Source organism: Geospiza fortis, unplaced genomic scaffold (assembly GCF_000277835.1).
Source record: "Geospiza fortis unplaced genomic scaffold, GeoFor_1.0 scaffold112, whole genome shotgun sequence".
NCBI classification, from domain to species: Eukaryota; Metazoa; Chordata; class Aves; order Passeriformes; family Thraupidae; genus Geospiza; species Geospiza fortis.
The window spans coordinates 12,509,573-12,529,474 of record NW_005054298.1 but is presented as its reverse complement, the minus strand read 5'-3'; the positions used below and the strand labels follow the sequence as shown (position 1 = coordinate 12,529,474).

At 36.7% G+C, this 19,902-nt stretch overlaps 1 protein-coding gene across 5 annotated transcripts in view; it reads left to right on the top strand.

Moving 5' to 3' along the window:
* LOC102033475 (cytochrome P450 27C1) overlaps positions 1 to 18,497 on the top strand; it is a 19,544-nt gene extending 1,047 nt beyond the window's left edge. The window contains exons 2-10 of one of the 5 annotated variants that reach the window (XM_031056762.1): positions 3,870 to 4,060; positions 5,713 to 5,912; positions 7,657 to 7,866; positions 9,138 to 9,301; positions 11,792 to 11,958; positions 12,736 to 12,814; positions 13,491 to 13,694; positions 16,135 to 16,296; positions 17,145 to 18,497. In XM_031056762.1, coding sequence (XP_030912622.1) covers positions 3,870 to 4,060; positions 5,713 to 5,912; positions 7,657 to 7,866; positions 9,138 to 9,301; positions 11,792 to 11,958; positions 12,736 to 12,814; positions 13,491 to 13,694; positions 16,135 to 16,251 — 1,332 coding nt within the window. In that variant the 3' untranslated portion in view covers positions 16,252 to 16,296; positions 17,145 to 18,497. Of the gene's footprint in view, positions 1 to 3,869; positions 4,061 to 5,712; positions 5,913 to 7,656; positions 7,867 to 9,137; positions 9,302 to 11,791; positions 11,959 to 12,735; positions 12,815 to 13,490; positions 13,695 to 16,134 lie in introns of all 5 variants that reach the window. The other 4 variants (XM_031056755.1, XM_005415777.3, XM_031056766.1 and 1 more) reach the window with 4 other exon arrangements.
* Positions 18,498 to 19,902: the final 1,405 nt, after the last annotated feature.

The following is a 19,902-nucleotide window of genomic DNA, read 5'->3' as shown; positions in this document are numbered from 1 at the left end:
GTGGGGCTTGAGCAGCGTTCTCCGGTCTGGGCACCTCCGCTGCTGTGGGGCCGCGGAGCGTCCCCTCCTTGGGGCGCACCTGGTGAGGGTGGGCGAGGCGCGTTATCCCTGCGGGAGCTGAGGAACGAGGATCTTTGTGCAGCGCCCATGTGGGATGCTGGCATGGGCAGCACTCTTACCGTAAGGCTGTCGCTATCCAGAGATTAATTCTTTTGGTTTCTCCGGTCTGGGCACCTCCGCTGCTGTGGGGCCGCGGAGCGTCCCCTCCTTGGGGCGCACCTGGTGAGGGTGGGCGAGGCGCGTTATCCCTGCGGGAGCTGAGGAACGAGGATCTTTGTGCAGCGCCCATGTGGGATGCTGGCATGGGCAGCACTCTTACCGTAAGGCTGTCGCTATCCAGAGATTAATTCTTTTGGTCGCTTGGCCAAACACGTGGGTTTCATTCCTGAAAAGTCACCGTGCATCTCCTGGGGCCCTTTCCCCGTGCAGTCCAAGCGATTCTAAAGGAAGTGCTTTGTGTATAAGGGAGTAAAGCTGCGTGTTTCACTCTTCTGCAGCTGTGGATCCATGAGCTTTCCACAGGCAGTACATATCTTGTTGGGAATACCTCAAACAGGACATTTATTATTTTGCTTTTCTTAGTGACCTTTCCCAAATCGCTAGTTAGAAATTCACAGTCAGAAATTCACAGACCTCAAGAGGTTTGCTGCCTGAAAATTACTGAAATTTCAGGAAGAAAGAAGAGAGAGAAAGGAAAATAAAAATAGAAAAGGGAAAGTAAAGAAAGCCGAACTTTAAATGGTATGAGAATCAAAAGTTGAAAGTCAAGATTTATAAAGGGCCTAAAAACACCAGGAAGAGGCAGGAGACAGAAAAAAGAAAGCATCACACAAGTTGCTTAGTTTTGTCCAGCTTTCTTATATTTACCATTTCGATTTTTAAGAATAAATGGTAGGATGTATGCTGTATTCCATGGCACCCAAACTAGATTGCTAATGATTAATTGCTCAGCTTGATTGCTTGCTAACTGAGACATGCACATGTAAGGTGAAGACAACTAAAGCTCTTTGTTTCATTCTGTTTATTTTTTCCTCTAACTCTGTGGTGGTGTACAGAATTTGAGAGATACTCATCATAGTTTCATAACACTAAAAAAGATGCCACCATTGGTTTCAAGTTCTTTCACTGTCAAAACAGTGAAAATCATTCAAAATATTAAAAAGAATATAAGACATCCTAAATAGCATATCCTTTTCACTACCACTAGCTGATATGTGTATTTTCTTCTTTAGTGAATACTATTCCTAGAAAGAAAAGTGTGAGGAAGGATAAGGAGAAGTTGCAATATAGTACTAGTTTTTAGTCTGCCTAGAGTCTCAAGAATCACAGGATGCCCTGTTTGCCTACACATAGAATGCAAGCAGGCATTAAATTTAACAGTCTGTTAAATTTAACAATACAGTGAACATCAGGAATGAATTAATCCCAAACCCTTTGGTAACCAGCACAGCTACTTAAATGATGTCCTTTGGTGCACACAAATATTTGTGCGCTATATGCAGAAGGGGTGGGGAAGCCAAGAGCCTTTTCACAAAGGAGGTTCTGTTCTCAGTAACATGATTCCAGCTAGTCCTGGCCAAAGTAGTAATGCCTACATCAATTATGACAAAGGGGAAGTATTTTTAATTTGATGAGGTTGGATCTCTTTTGTTTCATCAGTGCTAAGCAAGGATAAGGAAAAGAAAGGTGAGGAGGGAGGGATTTGGATGCTGGCAGTTTGAATTTATGGTGTGTGAAAGAATGATGTGAGAGTGGTATGTGAGGCACTAGAGAGGAACATTTTCAAGGTTTGGAACAACGGAAAGAAAAACCCATGCTGTGATAGAAAATATTGAAATAGAAATCCTGGGCATTTTTTTTTATACATGAAGTCGATAGAATGGTGTTCAGTCTATTGAAAGAAAGGGATGTCCAAATCCAAAGGGATGTCCTCTTTGTCCCTGTCCATTTCTGGTTTAAAACTAGTATTTAATTTATTTGATTGGATGGCTTGTCAGTTGATTTATTTTCTGTTGAATTTTGTTGTCCCATGTAAACCTCACCATCACTGAAAAAATAAACTGCTCCCTAAATACCAAACTTTGTTGAACCTGTTTTTCTGTGGCTGGTGGCCTGTATTCCCCTCACTCCACTGATTTTTTCTTGCCACACTCCTTCCCAACTCATGCTTTTCTTTCAAGACACATACTCTCAAAGTTATTATCTCCAAGTTCAGTATCCCTAAAGCACTTCTAAGGCAAGAGATGCTTTGGATTTTGGGAGTGCTTGTTCATCCATTGCTCTGTCTGTGGTGTTGGTTAGGAGCAGACCACACAGAAATGACAACTGAGTTCCTGCTGTAGCATTTCCCTCATCAGGATGTGTCTCATATGAATCTAGATGCTGACTTTTGAAAATGGTAAAAATATTGTTGTGGGAGACCTTTAGAACTTCGACTGAAGTTGTCCATTGTGTTCCAAAAGTAGTTAAGAGGTGACAGGCAAAGACCACAATTGCACAACTCATGTTTTATTTGGAAACTAGACAAAAAGAATTACATTTTTTCAAGTGCACTTGGTATCATATTCTGAAGAGTGATTCATGTGTCTTTAACTTATTGTTGGCAATTAAACAATTCATCTCTGTAACTAAGATTGAATAAAATATATTTCACATAAATTAATCTTGGGTCAATACTAGATTTTCACAAGTGCAGTTGGTGTCAACAATCTTTGGTTTATAATCACCATAACTCTGTGCAGATGTCTTTGGATTAGAATGTAGGTAATGTGTCAAAGTTAAACCTTGGTCAGTTTAACTTGTCTTAATACTTTAACCAGAAATAAAGGCTTTAAAATTGATTTTCACAGTCTTAATAATATCTTTTTAATAACTGCTTTGCAGTTTTGGGGGAGTTTTTCCCCCCTCTGAAATGAGGACGTACCTCAACTCCAAGTGAATTTGTAAGAGTTGAGAATTTCACTTCCTGACCATGTCAGAATGAAATTTATTTGAAATAATCAGTAAAATTATTTATTTGAAAATAATCAGTAAGATTTCACAGGACAGTGATAGTGCAATCTTACTGGAAAACTGTTTGGGTTGGTTTTATATGTTTGTTTTAATATATATACACAGCTTAATGTTTTCCAGTCCTCTTTATTAATTTCCAATCCTCTTATTTGCCTCCAGCCTGAATCACATGATTTGTGGATCAACCACTTAATAAACCCCACTTGAAGAATAAGACCCCACCTTTTCCTTTCTTTTGCAGAACTAGCATATGTCTCTCTCAAGTTTACTGCTGACCAATCTGTTCCAAAATGCAGTTCTTCACTAGGTTGTTGTGCTCTCATTGTTTTTGGTTAGGTGTGAGAAACTTATACATAGCTTCTTTATAAGCAATTAAATGGTAGAGTAGGTAGTTATTCACAAAAGATACCTTTGTATTATACTGGTAATTTAGCCCTATATGCTTCCACGTTTTTCATTTTTGCAGACATTCTTTCTAACCTGTTTGATCTGAAGGGATGTGTTTTGAAGTCCTTTCATCTTCTCAGTGTTTGGTTTCACTCACAATCTGTGCCTTAGAGCTTTGGGTCTTTCCAGTCAGGGTCTTGAACTGTGTGACCTCTCTGTTTTCCTTGTGAATATTTCACAGTAATGCTTACATGCTTCTCCTGACATTTCAAACTGTTCCTTGACTGGAAGGCTGGGGATCAAATTCTAGATGTGAGAGAGTCTGTGTATAACAAATTGTCCGTTTCCTTTTGTCATAGTTTTCCTTAGTAATACTTGACTTCTGTTTCTCTTTGTTGGTGATGCTGTAGCAAAAACACACTCAGGAATATGGAAAGATCTTCAAGTCTCACTTTGGTCCCCAGTTTGTTGTGTCCATTGCAGATCGAGACATGGTTGCTCAAGTGCTCCGAGCAGAAGGCAGAGCACCACAAAGAGCCAACATGGAATCCTGGCAGGAGTACAGAGATTTACGGGGGAGAGCCACGGGGCTCATTTCTGCGTAAGTGCTGTCAGCCCTTCACTTTCCCTGTTTTCTTGTGCAAGTTTAGTGATTTTCTGAAGGACTGCACAGGTCATCTGGGAGATCAGGGTTTTTTCTCTGTGGGGAAATCTGTGTGTCTAGTGGGGAGAAGTATTTGTGGTGAATGCTGTGAATTTGTCCTGCTGTGAAGTTTAAAAGGCATGGCAATGACGTGTAGTTGAGTGTGCAGTGAGCTACTTTGCACGAAGACATTCTTTGGGAGTGTGTATCAACTGGAGTTTGAGCTGAGTCACTTACCTGCAAGCAGTTTTACAGAATAGAGCTTACTAGCTTTGGCACTGCACTGCATGAATGTGGGTTCATTGCATCAGTTCTAGACTGCTCTATCTAGCAGGCAGTGTGCTGTGTGGAATTGTTGGCTCAGATTGGTTTTAGCTTTATTGTTCTCTGAAGTGCCCCCTCAGTAGACAAATGTAAAGAATGGTCAATTCACACTGTAGTGCATCCCCAGACAGATATTTTTGAATCTGGCTGGTTCCAGGGGAGCTATCTGTCTGTACAGCTTGCATAACCTGGCAGCGCATGTGGGTGTGGTTAATAGCCACTGGGAACTACTCACAGTCCCCACTGACATAGGATGTTTATTTAGAGGGAAATTAATTTCCTGAGTCATGGATAGTCTGTTTTTCATGGTAGCAAAAGTCTTATGTATTGCACTGCAGACTCAACTCTTAAGCTGCAGTTGAGACTCAAACTAACAGTTCCTTGATACTTAGTGAAAAGAGATCTTAAATCAGGAGACTCAGGAAATATCTGTTAAAGAGATCAAATTCTTCTGCTGGCTGATAAGTTTCTGTCCCTTGCAATGGCATTGCTCCAGGTAAAGAAAAGTAATGGGGAATATAAAAATTTGAAATAAACACATAAAAGATAATTGCCCATTTTCATAAGGAATTGAAAGGTATCTCTGGAACCACTGTTCCCAAATACTCTGCTCATACAGAGCATGTAGATACTACATTTCATATTTTTAGTCTTCAGCATCAAGATTTCCATGCATAGCTCAGCTAAAGCAGAATGTGTAGCTGTAAGTTGTTTCTCTCTAGGCAGTCCTGCTCTCTTATTACTTTGTAGGTTTAGAACTGGGATAGCTGAAAGTGATGTATCAGTAACAGAATTTATGGTACCAGCTCAAGTTGTTGAATTGTCAGATGTGAATGTGAGACCTTTATTTGGTAATTAAGTACTGGTTCTCTGTAAAAGCAGTTTTGCAGACCACCCATTCAAATGTTTATTTAAAGTAATTTTAATAGCATATTTTACTAATTTCTTGCATTAGCTACTACTAACAGACTAACATAGGGACACTCATCAAATTCAGATCACTGAGTGGGCAAGTTCTGTCACTTAACCCAGAGATTGACTTACACCTTAAGATACAGGTTGCATCACTGAAATTTAATGAGGACATGCAATAATACAGAATAAAATTGTAGGAGCAGAATAAAATTGTAGGGGCACAATACTAAATATACATTATCATAATATTCATTTTACCATTTGCTTTCATTTGACATTAAAAATTGCAAACAGCTTGGTTGCAGAGCTCTTACCCAGCTGATGATTGTTAAAGAAAACCATGTATTGACATTATTAATAATTTCTTCTAGGGAGGGGGAGCAGTGGCTAAAAATGAGAAGTGTACTGAGGCAAAAAATTCTGAAACCCAAAGATGTGGCTGTTTACTCTGAAGGAGTCAATGAAGTTATCACAGACTTAATTAAAAGAATCCACACCCTCAGAAGTCAAGAGGAGGATGGGGAAACGGTGACCAATGTTAACAACCTTTTCTTCAAGTATTCAATGGAAGGTAAGCCCAGGCTGGATCTGTAAAGAAAATGGATGTAAAGCAGTGTGGTTGTGGTTAGGAATTTCTGTCAAATGACTATGCTGATTAATCTGAAAAAGGAATTTTGACATTCTGCATTTGTGTGTCTTCCTAGTCACTGCAGTGGGTATCAGTAGAATTCCTTTGTAGAGTCCTTCTATTAAGGAGCAATTGCTATGGAAATGCTGGTGTATAGGTAAAATGTTCAATCAAGGTCTTGAACAGTCTCAGGACTCTGTATTAGTTTCTCAAGAATAAGGGTGCTGACTTTCTAACAGGTAACTTCTAAGACATGTTAATTTCATAATATACCAGCCAAATTCCAATGAGGAATTCCCATGTGATGTATCTAAATTCAATTCATAGCTTAATGTGGGAAAAATTACTGCTTTTCCCTGCCTAGAGATGCCAACTCTGGGATTGTTATGCTTGCCTTAAGATCATCTGCCACTGGCTACTATTAATGAGGGAATGCTGAATGAAACCTTGGCCTGAGCCTGTATGGCATTTCCTGTGTTCTTATAGAAATCTCACAGTGATACATATTTTATGTATTTCTTTAACTGACTGCATACAACCCCATCTTGTTATATGTAATGCCTTTTAAAAACATTGGTACTCTTTGCTGACAGGCAACTGAGTAATTTGGGATTTGAAGAATATCCAGATTGCTCACTTTGTGTCAAATTACTGGCTGCCTGCTTGGTCTGTTTCACATTAATAGTGTCTAAAAATGGCATTTAACTACCAGTTTATGGAATTTCAAACTGTGAGCTTACAGATTCACTGTAACTGATGGGTTGGTTTAAATTCTTCACATTTTTTTAGTTTTTCATTTATAACTTGTGCCTGGCACATACTTATTTTCTATATGACTTGCTGTTTATTTAACTTACACTGTAACTGTTCAGAGAACCAATACATAAGATTTCGTTGAAGGGACCATGTGAGCAGTGAGAGAATGTATAAGAACTAGCAATTTCTGAAAGAGGCACAAAGAAAGCAAAGGTGCAGACAAATATCTTCCCATGGAGCAAAATTAGGAAAGGAGGAGTGAGTTGAAAATAATCGAACTTTAAAATTATTTTTGTTAGTAAAGATAATGTCTAGTGGAAGTGCCTGCAGAACTGCAGAAAAAGATCTATGAAAATTACAGCAAGTCAGAACAAGAGACAGTCAATATTGTCACTTGCAAGAGTGTCACACTGCTTTTTTTTAGGGCTGGGTGGAGAATGGTGTGTGCAGTAAAAGCACTGTCTGGAGTGCAAGCTTTTTATCCGTTTACACAGACTCAGTGTTCATTTGCTACCAGCTGATGACAGACACAGCCAGTGGTAGAAACTTCTCCGTTGTCAGCAGTTATCAGAAATGTCTTTGGACTCGTGTGTCCCTGAGTGTTCAGAGGCCAGCAGGGCAGGCTCGGGATTCACAGTGCAGTGCAAACAGGCTGGAGGCTGCTCTACTTCTGGTGGAATTCCTGGCTGTCTTCTCATGCTGAGCATTATTGACATAGCAACTACTCTCTTGCTGCAATGTTTAGCTGGGCTCTTTTACTGTGGTTTGAATTTCTGTTTTATCTGTTCCCCAACTGAAATAGTAATGATAATAATAATAATATTAATAAATTTATTGTAAAGTAGTTCCATTTAATGCTAGTTAATTCCTTAAATTAGTAATATATATTCATGCATGTGTATAGACAATTCTTTCATTTTTTTATGTGCAGGTGTGGCCACTATTCTATACGAATGCCGGCTGGGCTGCCTGGAAAACAACATCCCACAGCAGACTGTTGAATATATTGAGGCTCTGGAATTGATGTTTAGCATGTTTAAGACCACTATGTATGCAGGTGCTATTCCCAAATGGCTTCGTCCACTTATTCCAAAACCCTGGAGAGAGTTCTGCAGATCCTGGGATGGACTCTTCAAATTTAGTAAGATTTAGTAGTAGAAAAGTTCAGCTGTATTTCTGCAGGTTCTGTATGTGTTTGAACGGGACAAGCTGCATTTCTCTTCTAAAATTATAAGAAGACATTGTGGCAGAAGTAAGTTTCATATTAAATGCAGACTGGCCAGGGGAACTGTTTTAGAAAATATTCAACTGAAAGCAAACTTTACCAGTACCTTTCAAAACTCCCCTATTTTATACTGCTCTTTCTTATTTATCTTCATCTGTTTCAGCACTCACTTGTCACTCCAGGTCCTAGTGCTTTGCCAAGGTTTTATCTTAAGCACTTCAATTTTAATGAGGGTACTTTTGTTGACTTCAGCAAAATTTTAATTTAGCACCCTGACATAATCACCACTAAAACTGACTAGAAAGTTAATAAACTAGACTCTGGCAATTAATTAAACACTTTGTAAAGTTTATTTATATAAATACAAGTGTATAAGTTGACATTGAAGTACACTGATGTACTACAATATGGGGTTTTTTTGGTAAATAAAATATTCCAGGCTACTTTATGAATCAGTTTTCATGTAAGTAGGAAGAAGGAGTTGTCCTTGCAATTTTATTTTTTTTAATGTTCTTGAGTATTAAAAAAACTTGAACCCTTTTTCTCTCTCAAACGTTAGAAAGCTGCATGATTTTCATTTTTTGTAAGCTCATTCTGTGAGCCATTAACTTTTGTAGGAGTTTTTCTCTTCTTAAATCCCTTGCTTGACCAAAGATGCTGTTTGCAGTCACAAGAGTGTACATGGAGCTGTAGGTGAAATTGCTCAGTGTGTCATTCACTGAAGTTCTTGTATTTTTGTTATCACTTGATGGTCCTCATCTTTCTCTTCAAAGTAATTAAGTTCTGTGGCTTTGACCTTCTGGTTGCTGCTAGCATCTTGCAGCAGCCTCTGTGCTGAGCTGCAGCATGCTCTGCAGAGTTCACCTCTTCTTGCAGAGTCACCAGGAGACAAGCTAGGTGGGTGTAAAAACTTGGCCTCGAGCTTCCCTCAAAGAAGGAACTGAAGTCTCTTGTGTCCTTTCTTTGGGCTCAGTATTCTCATGCTTTGAGCTACCAAGGTTCCTGTCAGCTCAACCTTTCCTTGCCATGAGTACCCAAGGACCTCCACCATCACTCTAGGATTTTTCCTTAAGAAAAAAGATTTTTTTTTTCCCTGGATGTGCAGTGTAGCGGGAGAAATGTGATTACTGAATGGAAGCAGCACAAAAATAAAAATGGAGGCTTAACAATTTTTTTAAATCCCAAAGGTCAAATCCATGTTGACAACAAATTGAAGGCTATTCAGTCTCAGCTGGACCAAGGAGAAGTAGTGAATGGTGGGCTACTTACACACCTCCTAGTGAGTAAGGAACTTACTTTGGAAGAGATCTATGCCAACATGACTGAGATGCTTCTGGCAGGAGTGGACACAGTAAGCTCATTACCATTTTTCTTGTGCATAGTTGTTTTTGTACACCAGGATCACTGGCAGCTCTCTTCAGGGGGGTTACATTGCTCCTAAGGATGTAATTTTAACACATTTAAGCCACGAGGCCTTTAAAGTGATACAAAATACTTCCTGTAGTGTGTAATCTCTCCCCTGGAATGAAACCACTGTTCTGATCTAGCTGTGGTTTACAGGAACCCATCACTTGGGAGTCTGTTCCATGCTTTATTAAACAGATAAAATAGCAATTGTCTTTACATTCAGCTTGTATTTCATACATTTTCTTTTACTAGTTTGCTTATCAGGTTGGTGTTTGTGCTACTTTAGGTAGAGCACAATAGAAAGGTTAGCTGAAAGTGCGAAAAAAATTGATCAATAAACTCATATGTAGAGTTTGGTAAAGGATTTTCATATATGGCTAATTAAATCAACTGGGACACACATTATGGATCACATGCCTTCTTTCTGCTGGAACCCATTGGTGGGGGGATGTTAGGCCAGCAATGATGTGGACAAGGCACAAGTTCACTCTGCCCCTGCTTGTGCTGGCAACATCGAGTCAGGCTGAGGCAGAGAGCTGTGGTAAAGGCTCAGGGTTAGTGGGGCTGGTGTATCCAATATGTTAACATGTAGGAACGTGTTTCAAGTGCCTCTCATCCTTTATTCTTCTGATTTGCCATACATTTGAAGAAACATTAATGTCATGTGTATATCTTCACCTCTCATTCCTAGCATATGAATTCAGTGTAGCTCAGTACCGACTGCAGCGTGACCATGGGAAGAATAAGAAAAAAGAAACATGAGTTATTGTATGTAAAATGTATACAGAGTTATTTAGAATATCAGTGAACACTTCTACTATAAATGATTGTTACTGAACAATTTTTTTAAAGAAATTACATTAATTTGATAAAGAAGTGCTATGTAGGACTTGAATAGTCTTATAGTAAAAAAAGAACTTTCTGGATAATTGAATTCAGATTTTTTTTGGCTTAAGAAAGTTTGTAAGGTTTCTAAAGAAAACCAAAAAACCCCAGCAGTAATCACTTTTGAATTCCAAAATAAGGAGCATATGTAAAACTTCTTTATGCGCTGAATATTACTCCATTGGTTAAATGTCCCAAGGGCTTATGAATTTGCAGAGCTTTTTGATGTTGGTTCTTAAGTGAAACACAGTTCTTAATCCCATTCATTTTCTAATCTTTCAGACCATTAATTTTCCATTTTTAGTGTGTGACATTTTTCATTAAAATAAAAGGACAATGTTCATGCCAACAAGAATTTCCCTTTCCATTTGACTCAGCTTTCTCAGCTGGCAACAGTCTTGTTCTGAGAGGACTATACTTCTGACTTCCTAATTTTCAAGTGCAAAACAAAACTGGAATAAATCTTTTTTTTTCTTCTGTTGTCAATTCAGATCTCATTTTATCATAGAAACTGAAAGAGATTTTGAGGATTATAAAAGCTTTCAACAGAATTGTGGAGCAGTTGTTGGCTACAAAGCATTTTGTCTGTTCCTGAAACAGTCCTAATTTTTAAGAAGTTATGAAGGAACTGGGAACCTGGGAAGGAACACTGTTTAATCAGAGAAGTTCTGCACAATTGCCAGCTCCTCTGAGTGGAATAGAACTGGGTTGCATTGTAGAAGGCACAGCCATTCCATATTGCAAGAAAATCAAGAAAAGCTTATGAGAATGGTACTTCAAGCATTATACCCCTGTTTGAAGACAAGACATAAAAGGTCACCATCATAATGAATTTGCATTCTAAATTGATCTTAAAGTTAAGACCAAAATAAGACATTTCCACAAACTGATTTTTTATCCAGTTGTGATGAAAAAAGATTAGATGATGGGTTTCTTTAAATCCTCTTGTGCTCAAAGTTGAACTGTGTCCTGCCTTGTGTTCTGTTTCTTCTTCACACAAAATATTTTTAAATGATAGTGGTGGAGCATTGCTTACCAAAAGGATAAAGTATAATCTTAGCAGTGATGATATAAATTCTGTCGTGTGGATGCTATGGGGGGATCCCCATATGCTTAAAAGGGGTTGGAAATGTTCTGAGAAGAATTTTCTTATCTTGTTTCCTGTGAAGTGTTTTTGTTGGAAGGAAAGGTGAAATGCATATTGAAAACTAAGAGCTAACTTAATCCGTTGCTGTTTGGAGTGTTTATGTTTCAATATTGCTCACATAGTTGGGTTTGCATTTGGTTTGACTGTTGCTTTTTATATTTCACTGGGAAAATATCAGCAGGGATTGTTTTGATATGTGGTGGACTTTTAGATGGAAAAGGGATGAAGGAGGGGATGGCAAAGTCTGGCAACCTCCCATTGAATCCAGATGGGAATCATTGCCAGTCTGTTTCATAACTTAAAACATATAAAACACATAGTTGAAATCTGATTGTTTTTCTTGGCTTGAAATTATTATTAATGTAAACTTGTTGGGCTTGATGATTGTGATTTCTTCCTTAGACTTCTTTCACTTTGTCCTGGGCCATATACTTGTTGGCAAAGCACCCAGAGGTGCAGCAACGTGTTTATGAGGAAATAGTCAATAAACTGAGAAAAGATCAAGTTCCAGTTGCTCACGATGTCCCAAAATTGCCTTTGATTAGGGCTGTCCTGAAAGAAACCTTGAGGTAAGTAGCAGACAAGTAAAAGATTTAATTCCATGTTATTCTTATGAATTTTGAGTCCATTTTAGCATTTGTAGTTTATTGTTGCTAGTGCAATTTGCTGCTTCTACTTTTATTTATTTCAGCAGTATTGTGTCCAAGGATGCTCAAGCAATGAATAAGATAGATTATATAATGTTTAATGTTTCTCAGTATGGTAGAGGTGGTATCACAAACGTAGGACATGTCTGTTAATGTAGGGAATAGAAAGCTTGATTTTTCCCTTTAGTCTGTATGATAAAATAAAACAACCTCCTCCTGCACACTGGGACTTTGCAGTCCCACATCAACAATGTTAAGCTTTTTGATTTAAATTAAAGTCATGTGACATCCTTTTTTTAAAAATGTGTTTATACTAAATATTCATCATGAGGTGAGGGAAGTAAGAGGATTTTAGAGAAGGCATCAATAAGGCTTTTTCAGCTTTAGCAGTAGTGCAAAAATGTCTCCAGCTTGACCATTTACCTTCATGCTTGTACATGTATAAAGCAAATAAATGCATAGACCAAATAGCTGAACATTCAGTTACTAATAAATAACTTTTCTCAGATGATGGTCATATTCTCACAGATGATTCAAGGTCTTTGAAGCTCCAAGGTGTTCTGTATTCCTTAAAAATATTTTTGGTGTGAAAGAATATGGCATTCATCCTGCATATTTGGGACTGCAAATTGGAATCTTAACATTTTAAAAAGGGTGTTAGTCATTACTTTTGAACTTCAGATAAATATTTCTCACTAGGTTATATCCAGTATTGCCAGGAAATGGAAGAGTGACCCAAAAAGACTTGATCATTGGAGGATACTTGATACCTAAAGGGGTAGGTTCTGTTGCAGTTCTCTGCAGAGAACAGTTTAATTTTTGCAAATGAAATATTATCTGCTCCAACGTATATACACTTCATTGATTTTAAAGGTTTTCACCATGCTAGAACATTAAGAGGAAAGTATTTCAGTAATACCCATTTATATGCCACAAATAGATTTTATGATTGATTTGTTGCTGTTGTTTTGATATTTTTTATTTGGGTCCTCACCTGCAAATGAAATTTATCATCCTGACTTCTTCTTAATATTCTTGGTGGTGAAGTCTAATAATAACATATCTGTGTAATGATACAATTCAATTAAAAAAGCATGGATTTCATTATTCTTGCAGTTTTCCAATTCTTTGTCTGTTAATTCCCTTTGTGGAAAGTTTCATCCTTTTTCTCAAAGCAACTTCATTAAACAATTCCCAATTCTTGTGACTTGTTCCCATCTCCTTCCCACTGCATGTTCTCTAATATATCCAGCAATATTGAAAACAATTTGAAGATTATTTCCTTTGACCAACTGAGTAAGGGATTTGATTTTTGAGGTATCATCTTCAGAATTACTCAGAGTTGCTTAATTTTTATCACCTCTTATTGCAGAAATTTCAGTAATTGTAAATACTTTTAAATTTTGTCATGTGTGTTGGAGCTAGCTAAATATAAATATTATTTGTTTCCTCAGACCCAGCTGGCACTTTGTCATTATGCTACTTCGTACAGTGAAGAAAATTTCTCAGTGGCAAATGAGTTCCGACCTGAGCGCTGGCTGAGGAAAGATAACTTGGACAGAGTAGACAACTTTGGCTCCATCCCCTTTGGTTATGGCATTAGAAGTTGTATAGGAAAAAGAATTGCAGAGCTGGAAATCCATCTTGCACTGATTCAGGTTAGAGCTATGTCACAGCAATACAAGAAGAAAGTGAATTGGTATTTTTTTTTTTTTAATGTATGCCATTTCTGGGTATCCTACAGTGCTCAAAATCTTTGTTTTGGAGTGTTGTCTAATGTACTCAAGCTGCAAAGACTTAAAAAATTGGAAATAATCATGCTTGAAATGTAGCATAGTACCTAAACTACATTGCAGATGGTATGGTTTACAGGATGTAAAATGAAAGTTAAGTTCGTTAAGGAAATATATAGATTTGGTACAGAAGGCTTTTGTAAGCAAATCAGAACTCTTTCTTAATGTATATTAAAATGGTTACCTGCTCAATTTCTGTGTTTAATTTAGAAGAATTCAGCACTTACAAAGATGGAAAATAGATTTTCTATCCTTGTACTGATCACAGTGTGATGACAAACAGTAGAATTTTTCTATGTTCTGGGCTTTTCTGTCTCTTCTGATTCTTTCTTCTAACTCATTCTCATTTTAGATATACATAATTTATAGTTATATAAATAGTACATATTGAGATATATTGTTTTTGATTGGTTCATATAATAAAGAAAACGTTTCCAACAGCTGCTACATTTTTTGCCATTTACAAGACAGCCTACAGCTCAAATAATGAGTACATATTGTGCAATCAAATAGTGAAGATTTGGTAACTGTTTATAGTTACTTAACTGTAAAAATATTTAGATCAATTTTATGTATTCAAAGGAAATCTTGATTGAATTTGTCTTTGAATTTCCTTCAGTAAACTTTGAGAGCAATCTCTGAACAATTAGTGCCTGTCTTTTGGACCTGAGAGTGAGAGAGCTCCCAGGGGGCTTGGTAAAACAAACACACTTCCGTCTTTTTTAAAAGGGGGCTCAAGGAAGCAATGGAGAACCTCCTTTGTTTTCTGGAAAGAAACTAGAGCAAAACAGCACACAACCTATTTACAAACACAGAGATGATACTTAAATGAGTTAAAATTAGAAACATATGGAGCTCTTCAAAGAGAAATTGTTTCAGACCAATCTAATTTCTTTCTTTGACATGATCACTTACCTCATGTGGGGTATAAAGTAAGTCATGTACTCTGACTTCAGGAAGTATTTTCACATGTCCTGTATGTTTTTGCTCTCAATTAAATTAATAAAATTTGTTCCAGATGGAAGTGCCCACAAAACGCATGCACAGCTGGTTGGAAAAAGGAAATAGCTGGAGGCAGTAGCTATAGAATAATTGTTGTTGAACTGGGAAAGCATTTAATTAAAATTCAGTAAAAGTCTGTCCTGCATTTGATTTAGGCTGTTATTTTTATTAACAGTGTAAGTGACGGATTAGAGAATACTTTTACAGTTTGCATGGGATACAAAGCTGATGTGAATTAATTTAAAATCAGGGGATGTGAATATAGAATTTTGAAGAAAAATGAGAAATATTCTAGAAGCAATACAAAGTTATTAATTAATGACAGTTGCAAGTTGGTGCCTTTGAGAAGAAATAAATGCATAAATACAAATTTATGAACAATTGTCTGAGTAATATTAGTACCATAGGAACAGACTGGAGTGATACAGTAAGGAGTCATTCAATTCTGACAAGGCAATGAGAGTCTAGATAATATTAGCAGAATTAGCAAGCATTTTGTATGTCAGAAAGAGGAGCTAAATTACTCAGTCTTGCCAAACACTGATGAATCCTCATTTAGCAATAACAAACAGCCATCTCCATGCACTGCATTTTAAGGACAATATGGCCAAATTCAAGGAAATTTGGAAGACAAAGATAATAAGCAGGGATTTTAAAAAGAGAAAAATTAAATAAAACTTCGTCAACCATCTGACACTGAAAAATGTAGTTATGTATAGGAAAATAATGCATTGGTTATCAGTCATACGAGGAGAAGGATTAAAGAAAATTATTTAATTTATAGAAAAAAGTGTTTGAGATTTATTATGAGGAAAAGTTGAGGATGTTGCAGTATTTCCCTCTTGAAAGTGTAAAAGTAGATAGCTGAGGTATTCTTCATTCAGAAAAATGAGTCTGATGGGATTAGGATTCCTACAGCTTTCTTAATAATTTCACATATTGATTGATATTAAAGGAAGTGAAATCAAAAACACATAGAGGGGAACCTCACAAATTTGGGAGAGACGTTAGTTTTTTGATAGTTCAGACTGTTTAATCTGGTTCTGTGGGACTTCTTCAGACTTGCAAAGGACTTGCTCAGTCCTCCCTCAATCAGAGGAGGAAGATTTTGAATGATAATCTTTACCTTTTAACACCTTCTTTTTTTTTTCCTGGATGAGAATCATAGTGCTTAAAGTCTGCCAAACTGGCAACACAACACAAATTTTGCTTGTGACAGTCTGTTATGTTCTCTTGTCTTAAAGGCTACTCTTCATTGGTAATTTTGCAGTTTTTCTAATACTTGTTCTGTTTATGTTCACAGCTACTTCAGAATTTTGAAATCAAAATTTCTCCCAAAACGGAACCAGTTCATGCCAAAACTCATGGACTTTTGACTCCTGGAAACTCCATCAATGTCAGATTTTCTGACAGGAAGTGAAACTCAAACATTTTGGAAATACTTCTACAATTTTCATGGAAACAGGTTTGGATTTTGTGGAAGTTTAAAACATGCTTTTTCTCCAGTTTGTAGGTATTTGACAGTATCATGAAGTATTATGTTCTGCCTTAGTTCTAGCAGTACATAAGAGCAATTACCTCTCCTGTAAAAGTTAATTACACATATGAAAATAAATACCAAAAACATTCCTTCTTGCACTGGGAATCTCCTTTTATCTGGGAGAATTCCTTGTAATAACAGCACATGCATTGAAAAAAGCCAACCAGAAGTAAATTCAGACATGTCAGTATCATTCAGTGGTTTTGTCACGCTGCTACTCAATGAGTGCATTTGAGAGCAAGGGGATTATTATGTAATATGTGGAAATTAGCTGCATGTATAAGTTTATATTTTCCTGTTTCTTGTCCTCCAGTGTTTTTTAAAAGTTTCCACGTAACAATTAAATTTTGAGATCATTTTTTAATATGTAAAAACATTTACTCTGCATGTATTAAAAAAAAATTCCAGTAATATGAAAAGTAAGGATAGAAAAAATACAACTTATGTCAAGTTGTTTAGACTTGAAATACAGAACATATACAAATTTATCTAAACGTAACCCCCATAAAATGTTTTTATATAGTTTTAAAAAAATAGGAGTCTTAAAAATGAAAGTTTAAATGTCACATTGGAGAGTTGGAAGCCAGGCATTGTTCTCATCACCAAAGCACAAGCCACTTTCATTGTTCTAGCTAATATGCCAAACCCAAATGTAAATATTAAAAGAGAGTAGTTGTTACATTTTTATCATTTAATTAAAATACTACTTTTGACTTTATTCTATTCTTCAACAGTAAGAACTAGAAACAGTAAATTTTACTGTTCTTCAACAGTAAGAACTGGAATCTTCCCATTTTAACTTGCTGAACCCATGTGCAAATACAGAATTCTGTCGGATGGAAATGTGACTACTGAAGTATTCAGAGAAGTTTGTTTACTGTCTGGTGCTTAAGAGAGTGGACACCTGGAAGTTTGGGTTTGGTCTTTTGGGGGTCGTTTTGTTTGTTTGGTTTTTTTTATTATGATTATTTTTCCTATGAGAGCCAACAGAAAACTCTCCCTTGCACGATACTTTGGATAACTTTAGTATCACTGCACTAACCTTACATTCCCATTTTTGAGAGAAACCTTGTACCCTCTGTCCACATTATGCCTTGGACAATGTTCAAACCTGCATATCCTACTATGATACAAATGTAATTATATATAGTTAACTGTTTACATGTCAGGCTCTGACTGTTTTTTGGGAGGTAGTTTACATACAATTATAAATATTTCAGCTAAATAAACTTAGCACAAGTTTTGTAACTTGTTTTTTAAAATGACAAAATTTTTCTTTGGTTGTCTAGCCTTTGGAAGTCAAAGACAGGTTAGAAATTTCAAAACTCTGTAGTTTTAATGGTGTACATGAAATTTCACATTGCCACCTAGCTACTACAGTTGCACTGTTAAAGTATTTTGATTTCTTTTTGTGGTGCCTTTTCAAGGTTTAGACAAAAGAGAACCAAAATCTCCTTTGTATAGATCTCCTATACAAAATAATAACACTAAACAAAATTGATCTGATCTACTAGAGGATTAAATGCCTACATAAGGACTTTAAAATATTATTCTTGTGTTGAGCATATATGTGTACTGTAAGAAAACCAGGTATTCTGTTGGGAGTATTTTCCTTGAACAAGCCTGCCTTCTGATTTTTCCAAGGCTCCCAATTATTCCATCTTTCTTTTTTTTCCCCTTTCCCATTGTTATTTTCAATTGTCTCCATCTTAAATCAAATGAAGAAATTTGTATTTGCCAGAGCCAGCTGACATCCCAAAGGAGCTGTTTTGCAAAATCTGTTTAAAAGTCTATGGACTGAGTATTTGACTCCATAGCTCTGCCTGGTTTTGTTGACTTGGAGACAAGGAGCTCCTGCCTTGAATCCAAATTTGGATGCCATATAGTGCCTTCCTTTTGCTTTGTCATAGCATCTTTATAAACACCAGCCACTGCTATGTTGCAGTACTTTTGCTGCTTGGTATGAGTGCCTAAGGAAAATGTCAGTGCAGAAGATGGAAGAGACATTCTAAAATGCTTTTTGTAGCATTTGAATATTTTAATAAAAACAGCCAGTATTTTGTTCTAATAGAGCGCCTATCCATGTAAGTTGTCTTTTATACATAATAAAATATTTATACAGAATATACAAGGTTTTGTCCTTATTTTAATTACTATTTATATTTGCATTTTTCTTTAGCAGCTTAAAGTCTTGAACTTGTTGCATTGAACTGAAAGATTCACTACTCCATGGAAAATTAATAGTTCAGCTAGAAAAGAGGGAGGTTCTTGCAAGAATTGAAGGTTTGTAATGAGTTGGCAAAAGGGGAGATAACATTATGTTAAGAGTACTGTCATTGTGGAGAAAAGGTACTGGCAAAGTTATCCAAGAAATACCCAAGGACTGACACTAATGTTAATGTTTTGATTAATTGCTTAATATACAGAAGAGTACTAAAGATATAAAGAAAAAAAAGGCATAAAGTGTGAAAATCAAACCAAAACAACAACAAAACCAACCCAGAATGTAATAGAAATGGTCTCTAATTTAATAGCAAAATATATGTGTGTAGGAAATAAAAATAATTTATTTAAGGAGCTCACCACTTGAAAATGTAATATGTGGGGGAAGACCTAGATAATCACAGGTGACTAGAAAGTGCAAGTATGTGAGAATAATGAGAAATACAGCCTACAATGTATGAGATGCAATCTGACCTATTCTTCCCCAACTTCTGTCAGAGATACTTCTTCTTAACTGCTACAATACAGTGTGCTTCAGTGTTCAAGAAAGGTGGAGTTTGATTTGGGCAGATGAGGATACACTAAGGTTATCAGGTTCATAGTTTCTGTGAGTGGAGAAAGGGTTATACTACAATGGTTTTTGCTCTGCCTCCCTGTGGTTTGCTGGCAGATCAAGCCCTGGCACATCTGGAAGCTATGTAACCATGGGGTTTGGAGAACTTGTTTTGTTGGACACAAAACTGCTGAGTTTATTTTGCTCTTTCCAGTTGGATTAGATAACAGGTAGTGGGAACATGGATATCTGCAAGAGATTAAATTTATCCTCAAAAAGTTCATGTAATTAGTCTAGAAAAGTGAATATTGTAAGAGAACATAAATCTGCTCTTCAAATACCTTCAGGTTAAGCTCTTTACTCCTTAAGGCAAAGGACAATGCCTGTTCAAAACAAGTATCACCAGTAACAATGAAAAAATAAACTGGTGTGGAAGGTTTCAAACTATCAGAAGAATTAGAGTTTAGAATGAAGTGATTCTGAGACGTGGGGAAGACTTAAAAAAATATTCCCAACCATGAAATGATAAAGAATTCCTTACAGGGTTTAACAAGAATTACTCTATTCAGTCAGTCTGTTTTTCCATACTCTCTTGTAGGCAAGGAAGGAATCTACGAGGTCAGTGGTGAAATAGTCACAGCACCAGCAACATTGTACGCCAGTGGTGAATGAAACTTAGGAGCTTCTTAAATACCCCAGCTGTGGAATGGCTGTGAAGATGCAGAATAGGATGCCTGGCAGCTGTGACAGGACAG